This window comes from Passer montanus, unplaced genomic scaffold (assembly GCF_014805655.1).
Source record: "Passer montanus isolate IOZ18808 unplaced genomic scaffold, ASM1480565v1 scaffold36, whole genome shotgun sequence".
Taxonomy (NCBI): Eukaryota; Metazoa; Chordata; class Aves; order Passeriformes; family Passeridae; genus Passer; species Passer montanus.
In genome coordinates, this window is record NW_024368374.1 from 8,611,310 (window position 1) to 8,635,234 (window position 23,925).

At 47.6% G+C, this 23,925-nt stretch overlaps 1 protein-coding gene across 1 annotated transcript in view; it reads left to right on the forward strand.

The window, feature by feature from the left end:
- The first annotated feature begins 16,165 nt into the window (after positions 1-16,165).
- FOXO1 (forkhead box O1) overlaps positions 16,166-23,925 on the forward strand; it is a 61,518-nt gene continuing 53,758 nt past the window's right edge. The window contains exon 1 of the mRNA XM_039716687.1: positions 16,166-16,860. Within this exon, the coding sequence (XP_039572621.1) occupies positions 16,261-16,860 (600 nt within the window). The 5' untranslated portion in view covers positions 16,166-16,260. The remainder of the gene's footprint in view (positions 16,861-23,925) is intronic.

A 23,925-nucleotide genomic window follows, 5' to 3' on the forward strand; every position in this document is an offset into this window, starting at 1 on the left:
AGGCTATCTGAATTATCCAGAAAGTTGCAAGGCAGATTTATACTTAAACTGGATTATAAGGAAATGCACTGCAAACCACTGCAACAAATCATTGCTAATCACAATCAATTGGAGTGATTAAAGCTCTGGAATCTCTCCCAACGTTGGGTTGATGGATGTGAAATTGCATGCAAGTGGCACTGCGGCTCCCAGTGCCAGCCCAACGCTGTGCCTCTCATCCCCCTCTCACCCAGCATGTTGCAAGGTTTTCCCTTGAACCAGTGTCCCGATAAATGGCTTTTCCACCCTGGATGATATTTTCACAGGAGTACTGAAGACCTTTATCTCAGAGAAAGAAGAAACACTGTAGATTGTTACGCCCTACAAAGATTTTACCCACTACAGATTAGTCACACCCTTACTCAGGTAAAATACAGACTAGTTAACTTTTCACAAGAAAAAAAAGTCTGTGGTATTCTTCTTCACTTCCTGTGCTTAACTGATGGGGCTATGGTTAAGAGCTATAAGAATCTATACTTTCCCACCCCAAATGTGAACAGGGAGCTCCAGCTTAATGTTTTTTTTACATACACTACAGAAATATTTTGAAGTTAAAGAAGTCTCTTGGACTATGTTTGTTCAGTGTTTCAATAACCTCCTCTGAAAATACAAAGGATAATTCTTTTTTCTAATCCACAATATTTTACTTATTCCTCAACTCAATGTTTGCTTCATGCTGATTATAAATCTGTGGCACTCAAATGCATAATTTCCAGAAGTCATTTGCTCTCTTTGTTGGGAAAAATCAAGGAATTACACCCCAGAAGATGTTTCCTGCCTGCAGGGTGGAGATGGCTCTCCTGGGACTGCAGAGGGGGGGTGACAAGATGTGCTGTGCCAGAAGCCCACTGTCACCATCACTGTCTGGGGGCAGAGGGTGATGGATGTTGATGACAAATGATGCTGACAGCATTTGAGGAAGGCCCCTAAAATGTAATCCTTAATCTGTCTCCCCAGTAGCCCAGAAAGTCTGCTGTAGTTGGTGGGATATAAGGGAAATGGAGCACTTCAAAGGCAGAACAGGATGTCTTCCATGCCCACTGCACTGGTGTGACCTTGGCCTGCACAAGAGAAGACTTCTATAATGTCCCTATGTTTTACCCTCATCAGGACCCACCAAAAGAGAGAGAATGAAGTCCCAGATGACCCATCACCCACTGCCATGCCCCCAGCAGACAGATGTGAATGTCTCCCTCCTGCTCTGGGTGGGAGGCAGAAGATGTGCCCACAGACACCTGGGAGAGCAGTGCTGTAATTGCTGAGTGGTGAATACCTGTTTGTCGTGTTCTGGAATCCTCCCCCACCTACACCCACTTTGTGTGCCTCTTTCCTGTTTGGAGGGGAGATTATCCCGGCCCTGAACACCCTGGCAGCACGACAGCTTTGTGCAGCTCTCCCCAAGTGGCAGAGGTGATGGTGAGGATGATGCCCATTGTAAGGAAAGCCGTGCACCACAGGAGCTGCCCCCCAAAAGCCCTTTTGAAGTCATCATCTTCTCCAGCTCCTGTGCTGCAATAAACGGCATCCACGCTGTGTGTGCAGCACTGAGAGCACCACCAGCTCGGGTGGGGTTTGCAGCCACTGAAAGAGACCCTGAAGAGGTGCCATAGCTGCTTTAGGATTTTCCTGTATCCCAGCACAGCTGTACCTCACAGGCTAGGGGAGGTGACCCAGATCCAGTGCACCCTATCTCCCCAAAGGGTGTTGCTGCAAAGCAAAGCAGCACTTCTTGATGCAATTGCTCCTTTGTGACAGGAATTAGGGAGGTGTGCTTTAATGAAGAGTGGCTTTGGCTTCATCCTGAATCCCTGTGTGGGAGGATTGCTCTGCTGTGGGCCAGCACTCTGCGTGGGTTCACTCTGTTCCTCCACACAGCCAGTGGCTCCAGGCATTACAAGACCACCCCTCTGGCTCTGGCCAAAAGTCACCTGAAATCACTCCTTGCTGGTGGTGTTGGTGAAGGAGGCAGTGGTGACCTGGACTGATCATTGTACCTTCTGCAGAACAGTAGCTAAGCAAACATTTGAGAAGGAAGTAGCAAAGGGAGAAAAAACCCCCCTTTATTTCTGTCCTATTTTTTGTGGTGATTTCTCGTGGTATCAGGATACTTGGGCTGACAGGACAGTATGGGCTGCAGCTTGATTCAAGCCAGAAGATTTTAACAAGGCAAAAGGGTCAGCTGGCCTTGGAGGCTGTTCATCTTCCTCCTATTGTGAGTCCTTGGGATGTCTCCCTAGTAGTTCTGCTTGGATTAATACTCCCTGAAATCACTGAGGACTGCCTCCACAAGCACTTCATGTGCTTAATGTTTCTGGAGCCTACAGTCCATCCCTACAAATGTGTACAAGGTTCTGCATGTGCCAGAGTTACAGCTCATGGAGTATCACAGAGCCTCCTCTCTTTAATTCTTTTCATCATTCTTTTCATAGTATTTCCCCATTTTTACCCTCAGCTGGCACTTATTAAGTTGCAGAGGATACCCATCCCTGGCTTTCATCCCAGGTTACTTGGATGGCTGCCTGAGAGCCTTCAGGTTTGTTCTTACCTTCACAAGCTTTGTCCCAGCACATCCCTTCCCTGGGAGAAACCTGGCATGTGCCCCCAGCTCTGCTTCTCTGCTCCTGTGACCATTTCCACAGTTTGCAGGTTCAAGGCTGTGTTCTGCTTTTCTACCAAACAGCTCACTGCTGGAATGATCCTGTAACTCTCAGCTGACCACGAGATGCTGTGTTCAGCAAATGTAGGTCTGTTCTTCAAGTCCTTTCATGCTGCCTCTCGGCCAAGCACCACTTTCCAAGTGAGTGTCTCACCTCTAATGGTGAAGAGTCCCATTCCTAGTCAAGGTGGTGTTTGTGGCACTGGACAGAACTGTCTCCTGAAAAGTCTCTCCTGCTCCTGTGTAATATTTCTTTTTCTTACTGTGCAGGTTGTACATGCTCTGTTTCTCAGTAAGTAGTGGAAGCCCTGGTCTGAAGACTCTTGTGAAAAGGTTTTGTTTCTTTTAAGTGGAAAAGGTCTTTGGAGAGTCAGACCCTGATAGTGTGTGTGCCTTTCCATGCCTTTGAGAGACTTCCATGCTGTTTTCTGTAAGTTCATCCTTGGTGCCTCTTGCTGGTGTCTCCCTGGACTCTCAGTATCCCATTTCTGCACATCTTGCCTTAAATAGGTTCTTCCTACCTTCACAAAAAGACAAAAAATCCTCTCACATTCCCAAGGTGCTTCAACACCCTGGAATCCCTGGCTCCTGCCACAGAGTTCCCTCTCTACCCCTTGCCATGCCTCACCATTGCTCTTTGCCCTGCCTCCACTTCTGATGTGAAATCAGCATTCTCTGCTGGTAGGTAAAGTGAGCCCTGCAGAAGAGTGGCTGATAAAAACAAGTCTTTGTTAAAATAACACACTAGCAGGAGAAGGGAGCAGTCTGAGAGGGGAAACCTACCCCTTGTAGGGCCAGTACCAGCTGATTCCATCTGCAGCTCTTCCAAACAAGAATATTCTGGTGTTCTAAAGGCCATTGGTAATTCTGACTATAATCCATGAGGACTTCAAAATCATTGTCAGCCTTCTCTCCCTTTCCCAACCCATTTTCAGGTCAACATACTAATTTTTAAGTTGCTATTAAGACTTCAACACTGGCGTGGCATTTTCAAGTAAATTCAGCAGCAGAGGTTGAACAACATTAACAGATTACTAATTTATGTATCTTTTATCAAAGTGCACAAAGATGGTTTTAAATCACAGAATCACAGAATGGTTCGGATTGAAAGGACCTTAAGGATCCTGTAAACTCACAGCTAAATGTAAATTTGTGTGTTTGATAGTACTGTGTAATAATAGTAATGATGGTATTATTTAAAATATTATTTTTAGTCTTTTATTGTAGGTTAAGGGAGGTGATTCTGCCCCTCTGCTTCACTTTCAGGAGACCCTCCCTGGAGTGCTGCATCCAGCTCTGGGGTCCTGAGCACAAGTAGAATGTGGATGTGTTGGAGTGAGTCCCGAGGAGGGCCGTGAAGGTGATTAGAGCAGGAGCACCTCTCCCAAGCAGACAGGCTGAGAGTGGGGGCTGTTCAGCCTGGAGAAGAGAAGGCTTCAGGGAGACTATAGAACACCTTCCAGTACCTGAAGGGAGAGCTGGAAAGGGACACTGAACAGGGGCATGAAGTGGTAGGAGAAGAGTTAATGGTTTTAAAATTAAAGAGGGTAGATTTGGATTGGAAATTAGGAAGAAATTTTTTACTGTGAAGGTGGTGAGGCACTGAAACAGGTTGTCCAGAGAAGCTGTGAATGCCTCGTCCCTGGAAGTGTTCAAGACCAGCCTGGATGGGGTTTAGAGCAACCTGGTCTAGTGGAAGGTGTCCTTGCCCCCAGAAGGAGGGTTGGAACTAGATGACATCTAATGTCCTGACCTACCCATACCATTCCATGATTCTGTGAAGTCAAAACAGAGGACTATTCAGCTCTCATGTCTTCCAGGCCAGGCTTTGGATAAGTGAATTTTCTCTGCCTGTTTTTCTTCCTCAGCTACAAATGGAGTTAAAGGTGATTGGCAAGGACTAAAACTGTAAGTTTTCGATGCTTGAGTCATGGCAGGTGAGCCTTACCCACTGCTAAATAAAGCCACACACAGCTTCTTAAATGCCCATCTCCCCAGAAGCCTTGGACAGCAGAAAAAGAACTTGAAAAAGAACCTTAGGACTGGGAAGATTGCAGGTACTTTCCCCTTTGCCTGGAGATATTGTTAGAAGGCAGCAGAGGCCCATTTTAATGCCATAAAAAGTTAATTAACTCCATTTTCCCCCCACCTTAGCTGAGCAAAGGTTTTGTGTAAGCCACATGCGCTGTAGTGAGAAACAGGGCTTTTCTCCCACGTTCTTGCTGTGCCCGCAGTGATACGGCTAGCAAAAGCTGCTGTCTTCTCAAAAGGAAATCTTACATCTGAATTGTTTCCAATGGCCTGGGTTGCTCTTTTGGTTTCTAGCTAAACACACTGCATTAGAAGAAATTCCTGTCACGAATTGCCTGCTTCCCCCACCAGGCCCTTGTGAATCATCCGTAAGGGAACAACACGGCACCGCTACCGTGCTGAGCGGAGCAGCTGCCAGGCTGCTCTCCTCGTCTGCTGCAAGGCGATGCCCAACGTGAGCATCCAACAGCTCTCGTGGGTCGGTAATATGGAATCATATTCAAAGGTTTTGACCTGCTTTTCACCCCAGTTGATTCAAACAAGATATGCTACCATGGTGCTGCAGAAGAGGTTTCCAGAAACTTTCTCACAGCAGGGCTGCCTATGACAAGAAGTGTAAAAAAGTCTCAGCAAATCAGGGAACTTATTCTGTGGTGCAATCTGTGTAGGAAAAAGTTCACTCGCCACTTTTTGCTTGGCTCTGCCAGTGCAGATTCAACATCTCGCAGCTTCGATTCCCGCGAAGCACTCTCAAAATATTTGTCACAGTCTGCTTTTGCTTGAAACCTACGGAGCAGAGCAAGCTGTGCAGCACAACGTGCCAGCACGCTTGTGAAAAACCCCTTCTGGATGCCTGTCACTGCTCTGCTTAGCACTTTGCACTCTGTCTCTAGCCATTTTCTTGACCTTGTGTTTACCTCCATGGCACTTACCCACTTCCTCGCTCAGCTGCAGATCTCGTTGGCTGGCTCAGACGCTGCTGCACACGCAGCAATCTGTCAGCTGGGCCGTAACCCCGCTGAGGAAGAGATGCGCTGATTTCATCTGACATTGGCACACGAATTGGATTAAAATATCAAAGAAAGGATCTAGTGGTGTAGGTGTTTTTGTAGACCCGTTTGCATGACTTCACAGATGTTGCTCAAATAGATGTTTTTTTTCTGACCACTGTAAGAAAACCATGGTGGTGGAGGAGGAGTACTACCCATGGTGTAACAGCGGTGTGTGGGATGAGGAGTTGGGTAACCGATGTGCCGGTGATCCCCAGCTCCTGTTTTGCAAACCACCTTCTGGCCACTGAGCTACTCTGGCTGCTGATTTCACACCACCAGCAACCACTGAGTCTCCTTTCTCACCTGCAGCTGGAGCAAGCTGAGGACAAAGAGGGGATGAAAATGATCTGGGTGACTCCTTCTGCAGGATTTCTTCTGGGCTGTGTTGGACCACAGAATACTGTCTTGTCCCTGGAGAAAAAAAAATCAGAATGAAAGGTTATAATGCAAATCTGTAATGCTGCAGAAGTGAGGGAGAACAAAGACACATTCCTGAAGACCTGTCAGAAAAGCAAATAAAACTAAGAGCTGTTCTGGTGAGTCAGAAATATTTGGTCATCACAGTCTTCAAACTACAACCCTTGATAACCAGTCAGCTGCAGAGAAATTCAGTGTACTCATTTGTGGGTTATACTGTCTCCCCACTCAGCTACCACATTTTAGTACATGATGATGTTGTTTTGGGCTTCTTTGCCATTGTCCTCTCTCTTTCTTGTCTTCTCCTTTTTTTGTCCTTGGTGCCCTTCACAGAGACTTCTACAAGATGATAGAAAACCACCTTCTTCACTCTTTCTCCACTCTTCAAGCCACCAGCTCACTGGTTGAAGTTGATGCCCTGGAGGGTTCTGGATGATGTACCATAACAGAAGAGGTGTAAGACACTGTCCATTGGTCAGTCTCCAGGATGAAAAACCTGGAGGCTGTTGGTGACAATCCAAGTCACCAGCCTTGGGCTTCTGCCTCTGCAGCTTCCTTCTGCACAGCTTTGGGGCTCTGGAGAGGGTAAGTCCTTTCCTTTCCTCTGTGCTTTCCAGCAGGCTGAGGCTTGGAGTCTTGCTGGTTTGGGGAACTGACTTTGAATGGTTTGCACTGCTGGGTGGGACTTTGGGCATTTCTCTGGAGGAGGCTGGACATCTGCTTCGTGCTCTGGGTGCCCCTCTGCTAACAGGGGTTTGGGGAGGAAGGGTCTAGACACAGTCAGACTGGTGCCTGTGTTTGCACTCCTGATTTAGTTCCAATGTCAAAAAACCCCCACTCATTAGATTCACATGATGGAGCAGCAAAGAAAGTGTCTATTTACAGAGGCTGAGGAAAATCCACAGAGATGTGGGTTGCAGTTATTTGTCTGAATGGCGCCTCCTGACATCACGAGTGGCTGGAAAGGCTTGCTCAGGAACAGTGGAGAAGGCAGCTCTGCCTGGCGCTATTAGAGCCTAAACACCTTCAGCATCTAGAATTGTATTTCCCGGTTTTCACTATAAAAGTCTGATTTTGCAGGAAATTTGATGTGTAGAGAGGACAATGCGTTTTGGGGCTTGTGAGAAAAGTGTCCTTCTCGCTTGTTTGCGAAGTGACTGCGTCACAGACATTTTACAGAGAGTAAGATGAGGAGTGCAAGTAGAAAAAATGAAAAAGGTTTCACTTTAAAAAAATTGTAGGAATTTATCAGCTGAAAGGAAAACACATCAGACAGGTCTGGGAAGTAAAAAAGGAGTCCTGCTTTTCTGCACTCAATTTCCTGTAATGTAAAAATTCATTCTACAACAGAACTATGAAAGGCTCAAGTTTTTAAAAAACCCATATATGTTAAGGAATTCTTAAAAATTCACTTTCATCCCTTGTCTATTTATATTTTGACTCTTGAGTTCTTCAAGTGCGTATCCACATTCAGTGGCCATCTCTGCTGGGTCCTGGGTGGATGGATTGCAAGAATTGTAGAGGGTGCCTTGGCATTTATTCAGGTGGGTCAAGGAGGTAGCAGCTGGCTTCATGATACAACACTTCATCAAGAACTGTCAGTCCCTGAAACCCCCTGGCTGATGAGCTGTGCCCTGTGCCCAGGATGGAGCCTCTCTGGGCATCTCCTTTGTCATCTCCAGATCTTGCCTCTTGCAGCATTGCTTGACTTTGCTGGAACACCACAAGGAACACCACAGGTGTTCAAGCCTGGGGATGCTTACTCCAGACTTGTGAGTGCTGCAGGGCAATGGCAGCCATGCCCCAGGACTAAAAGGACAGGAAATGCTGACTGGCTCTTGCATGGCAGAAAGCGAGGCAGGACCAGCTTCCCAGCACACACTTGACCACGTGAACTTCACTGCAGTCTAGACTTTGGAAAAGCAAAATTTTTTCTGACTACACCAAGGGCAGAGGCTCTGGTTCCATTTGCCCACTAAATCATAATGTACACTGTGGTGGGGACATGAATGTGGCCTGGGTGAGCCCTCTGTGGGACATCCATGCAGACCTGCCCTGGACACCTGGGGAGGTTGCCTGCTGTCCCTTAGAGCTCTGGAATGACAGCCCTTCGGTGTCTGTTAAGTATTTTTGTGGGTTTTTTGTTTTGCAAAAGCTTCAATTTGTGGTGCTCTGATACACATCCTCTTTCTTCATACAATGCATATTTCTCTCCTTATTCCATGCTCATTTTCCTCCTTTCTATTTTTTCCTTTTCTTTTTTGATAGTTTTCCCCTCATTGTGACTTATTTTTGTGATTTTCTTATCTTCCCCCACCCTTTCCTTCTTCCCTTTTCTCTCTGTTCTCACTGTTTTGCTTCATTATATTTCCCATTCTCCAGTGGCACTGGTACCCTTTGGAGAGGAAAGTGTATCACCTGTGAATGCATCAATGAAGAGCTCCCCATGGCAGGAAAGTGATACTTGAGAGTCCAGTTTCTGTCTTAGACTCTCTTTTTGTTTGCTTATGCATTTTTTTTGTGATGGATTTTTTGTTGCAAGAGGCTTCATCAGCCAGCAAAGTTCACAGCCACAATGGGAGTGAAGATGAAAGTGGGTGGCTCTCAGGGAGCCACTGCAGAGTTCTGTGCAGCTGGAGCAGCATTTCTGGTGTGTGTGGGTGGACGGATCTGAATAGCCCCAGCATTTTCTCCTTTGCACCCCGTGCCTTTCTCTGTCTCAATCCCCCTCCTAAATCTCATTGGAGATCCCCGTCTGCTTTAGGGATAAAAGAGAAGCCACCAAACTGCTGCCCAGCATGTGCCTTCCCATTATTGATCTTGTGGCAGGAACTTATCTGGTCGTGGTTGAGGTTCACTCTTTGGGGCCTGGCAGATGTACCTGTAAAATTGAAACTACTGGCTGCTGCTCTTATCTGTTTGCAGCCCTGGTGCGTGGTGTGCCTCTGCCTCTAGGCAGAACCTGCTGCTGGGACCATGCTGGTTTCGGTTTCATCAGTATGTTCTCCTCCCTCACAGGCCAGGCACAAGCAAGGGTTGCGTTTGCAGCAGCAGATCTCAAAGCACTCACACAGTTAAACATCAGGGTTGCAATGAGTACACATTTTTACACTTATTTTATGGAGAGCTGGAAGCATGAAGCTGCTTGGGTTGCCATCCATGGGCTGTGAGCATTTACCCTATGGACAGGATTTGCTCACTACAAACCTTATCCCCTGAGTGTCCTGCTCAAGATTTGCCTCCTGTGGTGTGCTAATCAGCAGCAGCATAGGAACATATGCATAAGTGTCAAAATACTGTCTTCCTATTATTGTCTAGGCAAGTTTGCATCTATATAAATCTAGCATAAAATGCATATAAAGTTATCATGCATATGTATTTGTGTAGCATATACATAATCACCTCTTTGTATGGAAATACAGTTTTATCCATAAGTAAATACACTTTTCAAGCATGAATTCAACAATGGAAAAAAATATTTGCTTTTAAAAGTCAGCCTTTATTGTGCCTTCATGCTGATTCTGCCTGTGAATTATTTTTCTTGTTGATAACAGGTAGCTATCAGTTTTCCAAGGAAACAAAGGAAAAGAAGATGAAATAGTTGTCAAGCATTGCATTGTACCATGCCATGAATTTTCCTTCCTACAGGCTGAAAAGAAACCACTGAATTATATCATAACTGTCAAGTGTCCTGTTTTTAGTTTGTTGCTCAAACACAATAAAATTATTTAATATACAAAAGCTATCATGCACAGCCAGTCGGTCTTTCCTTCAGCAATATATAGAGGAAAACAAGGAATGAGAAACACACCTGAAAATGGTGAAACATTGACAGTAGAACACTGGAGAATATTGTAATAGATCATATTTACGACAAAACAGAAACTCAACACCCTGGAAAACACACAGAGCACTTGAACTGTGTTTACTTCCAGGCACATTGGCCTTTGCATAGGGGTGGGCCGGGTGATTCAGCTGAATCTGAAACCTGATAAACTCTTGCCTTCTGTTTTTACATCACAGCCAGTGATTGCACATGACACATTGGGAACAGATACTGCTATGCAGACACTACCTTTGGTATTTTTTGTATTGATCCTGGCAAGGATCGTTCCTTGGTCATGCTGCACTTCAGTCTTTCACTTATGGGTGTATGTGGGTGCCAGAGGATATATGTTTAAATGGGAGGTCTTGCGCCTGGATTGTGAGTTGAGAGAAGAGCTTGTGTGAAATATTTTCTTCTGCTTAGCTTCTGTTTACAAACTGTGACAGCAGACTCTGGTTCCCAGTAACTTATGCCTCATCTGAGCTCATTCAGTGAATACGCTTTTGTCCAAATATTAAGAATCATGCCTAGAAGGAATCTGAGCTGCATTAATTGCAGCAACCAGTAAAGTTGTCTTATTATTTCTTTTCTTTGATTGGGAAAACATGCAAGTACTTCTGGCATAAGCGCGGGCATGAGAGAATTTAAAATGAAATTCTGATTCCTTATGAAATTGCCACTTAGAAATGGTTCCATGAAACCTTGCCCTCAAATCTTTATTGCTTACATTTTTGCAAATATTGAGAACAAATGAGGTATGAACAACAACAAAGGAAACTGTTCAAAAACACACAGTAAATATTTATTGCGGCACTTCTTTTAAGCCAGGGTGGTCCAATGTCAGCAGCCTTTAGATTTTGGTAGCCCAACACCCAGCAGCTCCATCTCCTAGCCTGGGAAGCACAACCCCACCTTTGTCCCACTTGACAAGTCCTTTTTACCCCTCCTCCTGGCAGCAGTGCCCGGCAAGCCCTCTGGCCACCCTCTGCCACCAAAGCTGCTACAGAGAAATTGGGGGAGGAGGAAGGAGTTGTCTGTGTCTTGCAGCTGTCTGGTTTGAAGAGCCACTGTCAGTTGCTCTTGGTGAAGAAGAGGAAGAGGAGGAGGAGAAGAAAAAGGGTAAGGAGAAGAAGGAGCAGGAGGACATGTCCATGGCTGTGTGAACCCTGATCACAGCAGCCCAGCTCCCCGCAGCAGTCTGTGGGGAGATGAAGAGCGAGGTGTTTGGCTGTTTGGGCAGCTCTGCCATCACCAGCCACAGCTCCCCATCTCCTCTGAAAAGAAGGGGTGGGCTGCCTGAAGGCTTTCTGGAGGCCGGAATTACACCACATTGTGTGAAGATCTGTCAGTTCTCAACTCTGAAATATGTCCAGTGAAGTGGGCAAGCAGTGCAGTCAGCAGGTGGCCCCAGTTCCAGACATGGATGTAAATCCAGAAGGGCCTTGCTTCCTCTATGGGTGCATTCAGGATTTTTCCCCATATGTAGAAGGAGATGGACCTTAACCAAGATAACTTCAAGCCCCTCACCAGCAAGAACCCTGACACCTCTGTGGTGACGTGATTTTTTTATTTTAAGGACCTGGACCAAAGTCGGTCCCTGCCTACGCATCCTCTGTGAGGTCCTCTGCACATCATGTGAATTCCCAGTGGGCAGCTTTCCCCCTGCAAAGCAGGACAAGCCATTTTGCCTTTGTTTTGTCATCTCTCTGCAGCACCTTGTAAGCCTGTAAGCCTTTGTGTTCATAGCCTTTTTCTCCCTCTTGATGCAATGGCAGAGAGGTCAAAGATTGTGTATTTTCCATGCACTATAAAGTGGGATGAGTGGGATTTGCTGGCCTAAAGTCAGCTGGCTGAAAGTGACTGCGAACCACCTGGAGTAAGAGCCTGGCATCTCAATGTCTGATCGGCTCCACCATCTGGGGTGGTGAATCACCCATGGGAAGAACGTATTTCTCTCCACTGACCATGGAGTGACCCTAAATGTGACACCCACCTCTCCCTGGGCCAGACAGACCCTGACCTGCCTGTGGGTGCTGCTGTCTGAGGTGGAAGGCAAAGGGCAGGTGTAAAGGGAATGGGCTCCCCAAGCTGTGGTGAGGGATCAGCAGATCTTTAAATTCCATCTGTGGTTTGTGCGGTCGGTGGGGAAAGATGCGCAGCCCCAGGGAGTAACTCACAGCAGTAAAGCTCCTGCTCTGAAATGCTGTGCAAGAGGGACTGCCCTGCTCCAGTGGCTCTGGAAGAAGCCTCAGATGGGTTGGGAGAGCACCAGACCCTTTGAACTCCCTTGGCATGGCAGTGTAAATGCCTTGTTCAGCCAGGACGTGTCCAAACCCTTCTGTGTGGGGCAGCCCTCTGCTACCCCGGGCTGGGAGGGGAGGTGACTGAGGTGCTGTGCCAGCATTTCGGTACCTTAGGCTGCTCAGAAACAGGCACTGCAAATCATGTCCCCTCTGAGGTTCAGAGGAGGAAACTGGGGGTGCTGAACTTCTTCATACTTCCACAAAAAATAGGATTTCTCCCAGCTCTGATGATACCAGACACAACTGGGTATTTCATTGTTGCTTTTTATGCTGTAAAAACATTTGTACTCTCTCACTATGCACATACGTGCAGAAAAAAAAACAGCTGTACATAGAGTACGAGTGCTTTCAACTTCATGTAATCTCCTGCTGAATTTGATCAAAACCTCAGAACGTGAATTATACAGACAGTAGTAAAAAGACAGCACAGATCCTTTATTTTGGCTGCTTCAAACCCAGAATATGAATAGAAGGCTCTGCTTTATTTCAGTGATGATAAAAGGCAATCTTCAGGTCTTAAATTTGAAAAAAAAAATACAAGCTGATGCTCAGGTTGATAGGAGATATTGTATTGTAGAGGAGTAGAAAATGGGAGCAGGAGTAGGAGTAGAGAAATGAAAAGGTGGAGTGTAGGAGGAGGAGGGTGGGAGTAGAAAATGAATTGTGGTGCATCCATCAGCATTTCAGCATTGTGGGAGATGAGATAAACCTAATGCTGTCATTTGTAGATGCAGTAAAATTTCTTGTACTGAGCCATCACTGTGCTGAGCTGCTTGAGGAGCAGGAAGCTCCCCTCAGCAGCTGAATGGGTGGGTTTGTTCACATGACATTGCCTAAGGGTGGTCAGCAGTGTTGGAGTGCACTAGGAGAACAGTGCATTCAGGGTTAGACACTTTTATTGTGCATGGCGTGTGTTGCTTTGACTCTAAAATCTGTTGATTCAATCCCCAAATTCTTGACAGAGAGAAGAAATTCTAAAAAGAAAAGTGGCAGATCACAGTGTGTGCACTGGGGCCCTACAGAAGAACTCACTCACCTGGGTCGTTCTGCCAAAGTCAGAGCAAACTACCAGGATTACTCATCCCAGGAAAGTGCACAGCATCATCTCATTGGCCTTCATCCTTCCTCCAACCCTCAGCAGACCTGGTCCCAGCTGTTGGCATGCAATAGCCAAAATCTCTGCAGCTCAGCTCTGCCTGTTGCGTTGTGAGTCACGGGGCCCCACTTGCTGAGCAAACGCAGCATTTGGAAGGTTCTAGTATTATCTTCTCCACCTGCATGTCCCTCACATCTCATTGCAAACTGCTGTCTGCACTCCTGTATTCACTGCTAACTTTTGAGCTGCAAGAACATCAGTGACATGGGGCACAAAGGTGGCAGAGCCCTGCCGAGAAGATGAGTGGGAGCGACAGAAATGACGTGTAGGGCCAAGAAAGGGGAATGCACCCTCTATCCTGCAGAACGACCTGGGCTGAATTACAAATGCACCAGGACTTCCTAAATTCCCCAACAGTAGCCTTCCTCCCAGTTTTCACAGTTAGCATCTGACAAAGAGAAGATTTTTTTTTTAAACATCTGCATACACCAATAGAGTTCAGGGAATAGCATCCCTACTTTGGACAAAATAAAAGAGCAAGAACTGCAAGATTAACAAAAAAAAAAACTCCTTAGAAGAAAGCCTGGGTAATAAATCCACTTCCTTTAGCAGGATGGGTGCCAATCTGGCTCTTAGACCCCCCTTTTATTTTTTTTCAGACACCAAGGAAAGAAAAAGAAAATGTTTCTGTGTTCTCAAGCACTTCTTTTGTTTTGGCTCCCATTTAAACACATCCATTCGCTGCGCGTCCCTGGCTGCTTCTCACCATTATATAACCTCTGCTTCTCCAAGGCAGGGTGCTCTCCCTTATTGCAGGGCAACTACTGCAGCCGAGTTGTGTAACACTGCCACATAAAGCTGTTCCAAGCTGAAACGTGGCATGCAAGTTATTAGGTTGAACTGGGACTACTTTGCTTTCTTTGATTTTCTTTTTTTTTTTTTTAAACTGAAAAAAAAAGCCTGAAAAAAAGGCGTTTTCTAAAATCTGTGGGCTAAATAATATAAATTTATGGGTTGAATCCTTTGAAGGATTTACAAAACATAGAAATGACTTAAAGGCAAAGCAACTCCGAAATCTGATGAGCAGCCAACCTATAATAAGATATAATCACCTTTGGCATTTGGTAAAATAAACATGACAAAACCAGTGCTTTAAAATGTGATCAGTTACTATGCACTTATGTATATTTTGCACAAACTGTATAGTTAGGTGTCACCGCATATCTTAAAAAGCGTTTTCATAATAGACAGCAGGAGTATCTAGTGTATGATCTGCCACTAAATTACATACCGTGGCCTAAATCCAGTCTTGAATTCTCTCCCCTTCGTATTGTTACTCATTTTCAGAAAATATTTTTATAGGAACAATGAACTGCATTTAAATAACATTAACACTTTCTGCCTTGATGCAGAGAGGAGGGAAGGGTAACAGGTTTTCTGGCTCAGCTTTGACAGTTACCCAGCTCTGGTGGTTCATTGACATGCAACGTCAAATGCCATGGCTGGTTGTGAATTTTGTGACTTACGAAGCCATGTCTGAAGTATGTTTTTTAAAAGCACTCCTCCTACTGAAAACAAAACAGATTTTCTAAAATGTACGGTTTGCCAGTTTGAACAAGGTGTTGAGTCATGTCTCATCCTCGGGATTCATTTCCCTGGCTTAGGCAAATGTCTCCTTTTTAAGTTTAAACAGAATAAGACTTCTGTGTTAAGTTGAACATGTATATATCTATATATCTATACATATCTTCGTATGTTGATGGGCAGGGGAGGCAGAGGCGATGTGTCCTGTGACTGCTGTCTCAATTGAAAGGGAACAATACTAACTTTAATGAACTAAGTAGCCCTGGAGTTTGCCGGGAAAAAGATCAAGTCTGTTCAATAGCTGACTTAGGAAGAAATTATCCCGTGCTCCTTGCCTGCTCACGGAATAAAACACCAACTCACGGAATGAAAACATGCTCAGCCAAAGGGGAGATTTATCACTTCGGGAGGTGCAGACACTTTTTGGCGAGGAGCCGGCCAGGGAAGGAGCGGGGGGGTGGAGGGAGGCAGGGCAGCTGTCGCACCCCCGGTCCGGCCTGCGGTGCTGCCAGGGCCCCGCGGGGCGGGCAGCCGGGCGGCAGCAGCGCTCCGCACGGAGCCGGTGGGAGCGGGGAGACGCCCCCGCGCTCCAGCCGAGGGATGCTCGCAGGTCCCCGCTCCTCCCCGGCGGCACCGGGGCTCTCGATGCGGGAGGCAGGACCCCGCCGGCAGCGACTGAGGCAGAAACACTCGCGGGGGAATTTTCCGTGGCCACCCCCGCGGCTCAGCCGTGCGAGCACTTACTGCCTTTGGGCAGCCCCGGCCGCGGGGGGCACCGCCGCCTGCCCGCTCGCCCCTTCCCTCCCCGCTGCGCCGCCGGGAAACAAAAACCACCCAGAAGCAGCACGGGGGGCACCGGCACCCTCCTGCCGAAGCAGCCCCGCGGCGGGAGGCGGGCGGCGGCGCGGCGCTGCCATTGGCGCGGCGCGGGCCGGCCCTCCCCGCCGGGAGGAGGAGGAGGAGGAGGGAGGCTGGAGGCGGGCCCGCGCGGGGCGGTCGCTCCAGTCGGTGCGCGCCGGGCGGCCGGGTCGCTGCTGCTGCAGTTGCCGCGGAGGGCAGGGATCCGGGAGCCGGGCAGGGGCAGGGTTTAGGGCGGCGGGGCCGGGAGGTCAGGCCGGAGGTCTAGGGCGGCGGGGCCAGGAGAGTCTGCGGTCGCGCCGTCGGTGCCGCGCCGATCCGCGCCCGGAGCCTGCATGGGGCGGCGGCGCTGAGCCCAAGCCGCCCCGCTCCCGCCGCGCTCCCGCCCCGGCCCCGCCATGGCCGAAGCACCGCAGCTGGTGGACATCGACCCCGACTTCGAGCCGCTGCCGCGGCCCCGCTCCTGCACCTGGCCTCTGCCGCGGCCGGAGTTTAACCCTCCCAGCTCGGCCACTTCCAGCCCGGCGCCGTCGTGCGGCGGGCAGCCCGATGGGGCGGCCGGAGCCGCGGCCGGGGCCGCCGCCTCGGGAGCGCTGAGCGCCGACTTCATCAGCAACCTCAGCCTGCTAGAGGAGAGCGAGGACTTCGCGCCGCTGCCCCCCGCCGCCGCCCCGCCGGAGGCTGCCGCTTGCCGCTGCGGGGACTTCCCGGCGCCCGAGGCCGGCTGCCGCCTCCACCCGCCGGGACCGCCGCCGGTGCCGCCTGTGCCGCCGCCCGTGGCCGGTCTGTCACCGGGCCCCGTGCCCGGGCAGCCCCGCAAGAGCAGCTCGTCGCGGCGCAACGCGTGGGGCAACCTGTCCTACGCAGACCTCATCACCAAGGCCATCGAGAGCTCCCCCGAGAAGCGGCTCACCCTCTCCCAGATCTACGAGTGGATGGTCAAGAGCGTCCCCTACTTCAAGGATAAGGGCGACAGCAACAGCTCGGCCGGCTGGAAGGTAAGCGGCGGGTGGTGGGGGACGCCCCGTGGGAGGGGGTCCCGGGAGGCTCCGCCGCCCCCGGGCACGGCCGCGGCGCTGCAGGCGGCCGGGCACGCCGCCCTCCCCGGCTGCCCCGCTGCGCAGCTTGCAGCGCTCCGGCTCCGCGCTTTCAGTTTGACCTCACGTTTCTACTTTTTTTCACCTTTCCAAAGAGAGAACTCTTAAGGGAGAAATGCGTTCCAGCCCTCCCGCCGCCGGGGCGCTGGAGGGACCGGGGCCGCCCCCCCGCTCTCCGCCTCCCCCAGCCCTGCCCCGCCGAAAGCAAAAGTTCACGCGGTGTCACGGCGCCGTCCCCGGGCACAGCCGGCAGCAGCGGCGCCGCCTCCTGCTGCCCGGGGGCTGCCGGCGCGGCCCGGGGTGAGCACCCGAGTGCCGGGGGTGCCGCGGGAGCTCCGGCGCTGCCCGGCCCCGGAGCGCGGCCGGTCCGTGCCGCCGTCCGCCCTGGCGCTGCAGGGCTTTGCCGTCGGGCGGTGGAGCGGGGACAGAGGCAAACAGGGATGGGGAAAGAGAGGAGGCAGAACAAGGGTTGCAGAAATACCGTGTGTTTAATGAGTAAGCCGCAGTATTTGACCTGATGGCTTTGTTAAACTTGAGTTGCGGAGCGCCTTTCTTGTGTTACGTGGTGGGACGGAGCTCCCTGCTTCCCTCTCTCCCGCAGCGCTGTCTCTGCCGGCTGAGCGGAGCGGTGGGAGCAACCTGTTGGCGGCCGGGATTTGTGCTCAGCTCCTCGCCGGCCGGAGCCGCAGCCGGTGCTGCCCGGAGCCCCGCGGTGGGATGTCCGAGGGGACCGAGGATGTCCCTCGCCAGCTCCGGGGGGAATCCCGGGCACCGGCTGTCCCCGGACAGCTGCGGGGCCAGCCAGGCTGCGCTTGGGGCTGTGCGGCCCCGGTGGCAGCACCAGGCGCATGGTACCCTCCAGCTTTGCATCCCCGTGGGTGATAAAGGCTCAGCGCTGCTGCCAGTGAATCGCCTCTCTCCAAGGCCTCCGTGGAGAAAGTGTCACCCATCCGTGTCCCTGTGCGCGGCGGAGGCAGCGCCGGGTTTTGTGACACTGTGGCGTGAGAGCATTGTCAGAAGGAGCTGGTGCCGTCTGCGTACAGGCAGAGCCTCCTCCGCCCTGCGAGGGATTAAATGATGGCAGAAAATGCGGGAGGTGCGAGCACCTAGCAAAGCATCAGCGCACTCTGGTGTGTTCGGGACTTAGTTCCAGTTAGGGCCAGTCAAACTCCCTGCTTCGCTTTCTAGTATTTGTATTCTCTATCTCTTCTTTGAAAAAAGTGTGAACTCGAATCCTGCATTTATCTGTTTCTAATTGCGCTGCTAGGAATGTTTGTTACATCGGCTTTTTGTAAATTTCTGTTTTGTTAGAGGTAAGCAGTAACTCATTTTTAGCTGAAAGTTTGTAGGGCTTTTGAAAGTAGTTGGTTAGTTTCTATTGATGTGTTTGACTAAAAAATTTAAAGGATAATTGTCTGAAGACATCTGTCATGAAAAACTTTAATAGGAGCGAAGTGATTGATAGCTGACAGCTTTTAAATAAGGTAACTTGTCACTTGAAAGTGGTGCTTTTTTCCAGTGGTATTTTTGTCTCCTTAAGTGCATTTTCAGAATGAGTAGAAGAGAACTAAAAGCCAAACAAACCAAAATAAAATCCAATAGCTCCCAAGTTCAGGCGAGCAAATAAGAAGCGCTGATAGCTGTGTAAGTTACTCGGTGCTTCCTATTTCACTGCTGCTTGTCCCGTGGTGCTTCAGCAAGGAAGAAGCCTCGCACACCTCCCTCTAACAGACTGAGCACATCCTATGCCCACATACCTCTGCTGTGACCTGGAGAGCTGCTCCTGGTAGGATTTTTGGCTGCAGTACCCTCTGGTAGAGTGGAGTGCATATCCTGCCACTGCTGGTGGGGAAATACACATGGACTCCCCTTCTGTAATGAAATAGTCACAGTATTATGCGTCGGACATGTGTTGCCCCCATCCCTCTGGCTGCATAACTGCCAGGCTGCTCTGAAAGCTGCACGCTTGCAGGTTTTACACTCACGCCAAGCAAGTGCAGAGTTTCTTAAGCACACTTTCAAGTTGAGTTACCAGCAGCCACTGGGTGTCAACGCTGCCACTGGCCCGGCTGAGGCGTGCAGCTCGCTTGCCTTGTTTATCACCAATTCTCCACGGCTCAGTGTGAGTGAGGATTACTTTTATTTTTTTTTTCCAGTTTGGGAGCCGTTGGTTTGCCCGTGGTCTGGGGACCTGCTGTAGGCGTAGGGCTGGGAGCGAAGCCTGAGTCAGCCGAGGGCCCTGCAGAGGAGGAGCATCGCTCCAGAGATGAGCACAGATTAGCGACTGACTTTTCTGCTGACAGAGGGAGCGCGGGTTCGCCTCAGAGCCTGGCACTGACTTAGGGCTGGGAGTACATTGTGCGCTGCTGACGCAGGCTGGGAAATGGGGAGGGGGGTATTTTTTTTTTCCCCCTTAAGTAAAACTTCGAGACGCTTTGTCTTGTTGGGGTTTGCATGTTTGCGAGTGCAATAAGGCAGCTTTCAAATTCTTCACAAAACACATGAAACGCACAAGAACTGAAAAAGAATGTGCACTTTCTGTGTAGTGGCAAGGCGGTGTTTCTCAGGCAGAAGTTGAGGGCTGACTGCTCTAGTGCTTGTGAATATCTACTGCCCCGATTTAATACATGATGTTGAGCTTCTTTTTCATTTGTCACTGAAGAAACTTCAGAGGTGTCAACCTTGTCTGGTAGCAGCTCAAAACAGCATCCAAGCTCTTCTGAATAAAAACATTAAAATAAAAATGCCTTTTTAAATCAGGGGGTATAAGCCAAAGGTATTAACATAAAACTATCAGTAACAAAATTATTAAAGTAGGTAAATTGTTCTCAGTTATACATACACATTAGTTTGTTCCAGATTTTCTCGTTGCAAACTCTGCTTTTTAAACAAATCCCCTGTTGAACTCGAAGGGAGCAAAGTCTCCATGACCCCCATGGGGTGGCTGCCTTGAATGAAGCACTTGGGATGTGCTCTGCCAGACTTGCTGCATTGTTGGTTGTGAATGAGTGCCGATAGTGACCTGTGTTGCTCAGAGAAAGCCAAAGCAAGAACAAGATCTGCTGCAGAGATAAGAAGGAAATTGTTGTGAAAGTTACATGGAAGAAGGAGACTTTTCTCTACTGTAGTAGTTAAGTAAAAGCAACGTTTTTCCTTACCTGTGATAGTGGGAGACGCAAGGCTTAAAACAGAAGAGGCAAGAACTCCACTGCAGCTGTAGATAACTATTTTTTTTTTCACAGTACGATAGCTTTTTGCTAATCATCATATATAAAATATAAAACATCTCTGTGATGTGCATATTTCATGATGTCTTTGCTTTATGGCGAGTGTTGAGATTTATTGTAAAGGTGCTGTCACAGTTGAGCTTCCTTGAATGGTCTCATCCTTTCAGTCTGCTTTTGAAAATGAGTTAAAATAAAACCCTGTCATGTTTATGAATGGGAAACATGGAATTTTAGTGTCACTTATCTGGAGATAGAGGTGTTGTTGATTTTTCTTGGTGGCAAGTGTTAAGGTCCCTGGGAACATACACCTCCTTGTCTTCCCAGGGGAGCTTGTTCAGCTAAATTCATTTGCTGCCATTTTTGAAGGAATGAGAATAGATTTCTAACTGCAGAGGGATGAATGGTTGTAAGCCTGAAAGCCTGAGGACAAAACAGGTTTGGGACAGGTGCTTTGGGTGGCCTTATCACACGAGCTCTCTATGGTCAGTACTATTCCGTAGTGAATTGGTTTCCATGCAAAATGAGTTCTGGGTTCTAATTCTGTTGTATTTGGTTTGAAAATCACAGCTAGTAAAAAATACTAGAAGGACTGAAAATTCAAGAATAATTTTCACTGAATTTTTTCAAGGCTTTTGAACATAGATCAGCAAACAGTTTAAATTGTGGACATTCAGATGATTTATTTAAATTGAAATGAGTACATAGAATCAGAGTCATGGAATAGTTTGGATCGGAAGGGACCTTAAAGATCATTTTTGTGAGGTTTTTCTTATGATTTTTTTTTTCTCTTGTGGGAAAATCACATTGAAGATTGCCTTTAACTCAGCCTGTGTATTCCCTCAGTACTGGTTACATACCTGTGGGCATTTACCTCTGTCTCTTAAGATGTTCCCCCAGGTGATATGTGCCCCCCCAGCATCATGTGTTGTATTACACATTCATGCAGCACACACAGGGATATGCAGGTAGAGGTGTGTGTGTTTGGCTTTCTGTCTGTGGATTCTGTCAAGGTCATACCTTTTACTATACATGTGGCAAATAGCCTCAAGAGCTGGCAGCTGCAGTTGGGTCTGCTCTGCTGTGACACCTGGCCTCAGCCCACCCTGTGGACAGAAAACTATTTGGTGTTTGCATACCTGCTCACTGCCACCAAAATGCCTCTTGTAGCAGCCTATGTTGTCTGTCAGTCACCAGCTTGCATTTTGCTTAGTTTCAGGTGTGAAAGTTCAACCTAATTTTTGCAGGTGCAAGGTGCTCTCCTCACCTGTGTCTGAATAAGTCATGGCTGAGCTGTGTCAGTGCTTTTGAGCTTCCCATCAGGGCTTTGAATAATGCTTTAATTTTCTCTTAATTTTCTTTGCCCGTTTTCTGTTTGCTGTGGTATCTGTTCAGTTACTCGTATGATTATAGGTAAGACTAAACACCAGAATGAAATGTGTGAGTGGCTTTGTATAGTGACATAATGAACTAAATTTTCCTTAAGTGCCTTTAAAGAACTTAAATACAAAGACAAGGTAACAGCTCTCTGCCACCGTATTTTTTATGACATGCTCAGCTGCTTCCTTATTATCATTATTTTTGTATCACATGGTTTTACAAGTAGTTGGTGAAGTTGTTTGTTTGGGGAACTGGAGCCCTTGCTGCTTGTGATGGAAAGGGGAAGCAGTGTGGTGCAAGAAGATAAAGATTTTTAGGTGAGGTGTGTGAGGTTGTTTTCTCTTTCTCTTTTTCCTTATTTCTTTTTAACAAAATAGGCAATACTTTTGGTGGTTGGGTTTTTCAGTAAGGCACCAGAAATTGTGTAGTCCTGAGACGTCTGCTCATATCTTTTCAGTTTCCAAAGCATGATGCTGCCTAAATATGTGCGTCTCTGTTTACTCAACTGGTGAATAATTTTGTAAAATAAGTGCTTGGCTTCTGGAATAAAAATGCAGATATATTTTGCAGCCACAGATTTGTGAAATATGTAGGGCTGTGGCTACAAAAATTCAACTCTCAGCCCCTTCTGTTTGGGAAGAAGTTCGTATATGAAACAAGGATTTCTGGTAGAAACGACTTTAAAACCTTGAGTAATGAATAATAAACGAAGCCATAGTAAAGATAACCTGAAATGTAGTTTATTGTTTTCCTCTTTCAGAAATATATAAAAGATGGATATATTTACTTCATTGTCAACTCTTGTGAGAAAGGAACTTCAAATTCACTGATGCTGGCTGCAGATAGTTATAGTTAAACATATGGCAGTGCATACTAATATTTTAATGAATTTTGTAGCATTTTGTTTGTCAGTCTGGTTGCTGAAATGGGTTTTAAATATTGGGGAAACACTGCTCTTGGTGGTGATAGGTTGTGCTTCAGAAATCAAGTGCATTGGAAGGAGTCACATTTTGAAGAACACAGTCTCTGCTGCTCTGTAGAGAGCTTCAGCATGAGTTGAACTGATCTGTAAAGATAAGTGCTATTCACATTTAAGTAGTATTTCTAAATATAATTAGTAAACATTAATCATTTGTGTTTATCAAACAAAGGTGCATCATTCCTGCACTGTTGTATGCAGATGTCCTAAGTGAGCAGTGCAGCATCATGAAATTTCTTGGTAGGTCTCCATTCCTAACAGAGGAGGAATAAAAAGAATTAAGGTGCTTTTACAGGACTGGTTATTATCTTTTAAGATCTTCATTAAGCCTCATGCTTGTTCTAGATTTCGATAGGGGACACTGGTCTTTACTAGATTGCTTAAAATGATGCCTAAAGAGGCACTCGTTAAGTTTTGAAGCACTTCTGTAATGGATTGTGAGGGCTTAGCAATGCTTTGGTTTGTGGTAGATGGGACCAGAAGTGAATCTGTCTTTAGAAATGTAGTCACTCAAAACCTCCTGGGACTCTTGACAGCTTCTGCATCAGACAGAGATTAGGAAGAGTGGAGGGCAGCACTCAGTTTGCTCAGACAACTTACTGAGCTGTTGAAGCATCTTGCATCACTGCATAGTATCAGTGATGTTCTAGTAGTTCTGTTTGAACATGTGTCTTATTCCAGAGTTAATGAAACTTAAAGGTACATGTCTTCTCTTGTTCTAGTCTTAGAAACGTAGTTTTTGGGAATTCTGAGAATACATGCAGCTGGAAGTGTGTTCAGTTCTGTTGCTGATTTGAGAGAGCATGCCAGGGATGGCTGTGATCACGTGGCCAGTGTTTCTCCAAGTGCTTTACTGGTGTGTGCTATGTAGGCTCATATTAGTGTGAGCATATGGGACTCCTTTTTAGCTTTGTCAGGGCTATTGCTCTGTAGGTCCATGGGGTGTAGCTTCTGGGGCCTGGCACATTGCCTTGAGAGAATGTGCTGGGAACATGGTCTCTGAAATAGGACATATTCAGATTTAAGTTTGGACTGATTACCAGAAAAGTGCTTGCAAGCAGAGGTGCCCTTAACCATAATATTTGCTGACTAAATTATATCTTCTTGCTGTGCTCTGTCATATGTGGGAATTTTTATTTTATTAACATCTTAATTTTTTTGGTGTCTCTCTCTCAGGGACCGCTTAGTGCCAGGTCTCCATGGTGCTTCCGTACCAGGATGTAAAATGATGAAATGGGCTGGGCTCTGCTTCTTGCATGTTGGTGTCCCTCTTAGAAAATGTAGAAGTTCCCCTCCTTTAATTTAGTTGCTACCAGAATGAAATTTTCATCACACACAGAAATCAGGAAATTAAAACCTTTTTTTAATGAAATGAGCAGCGTG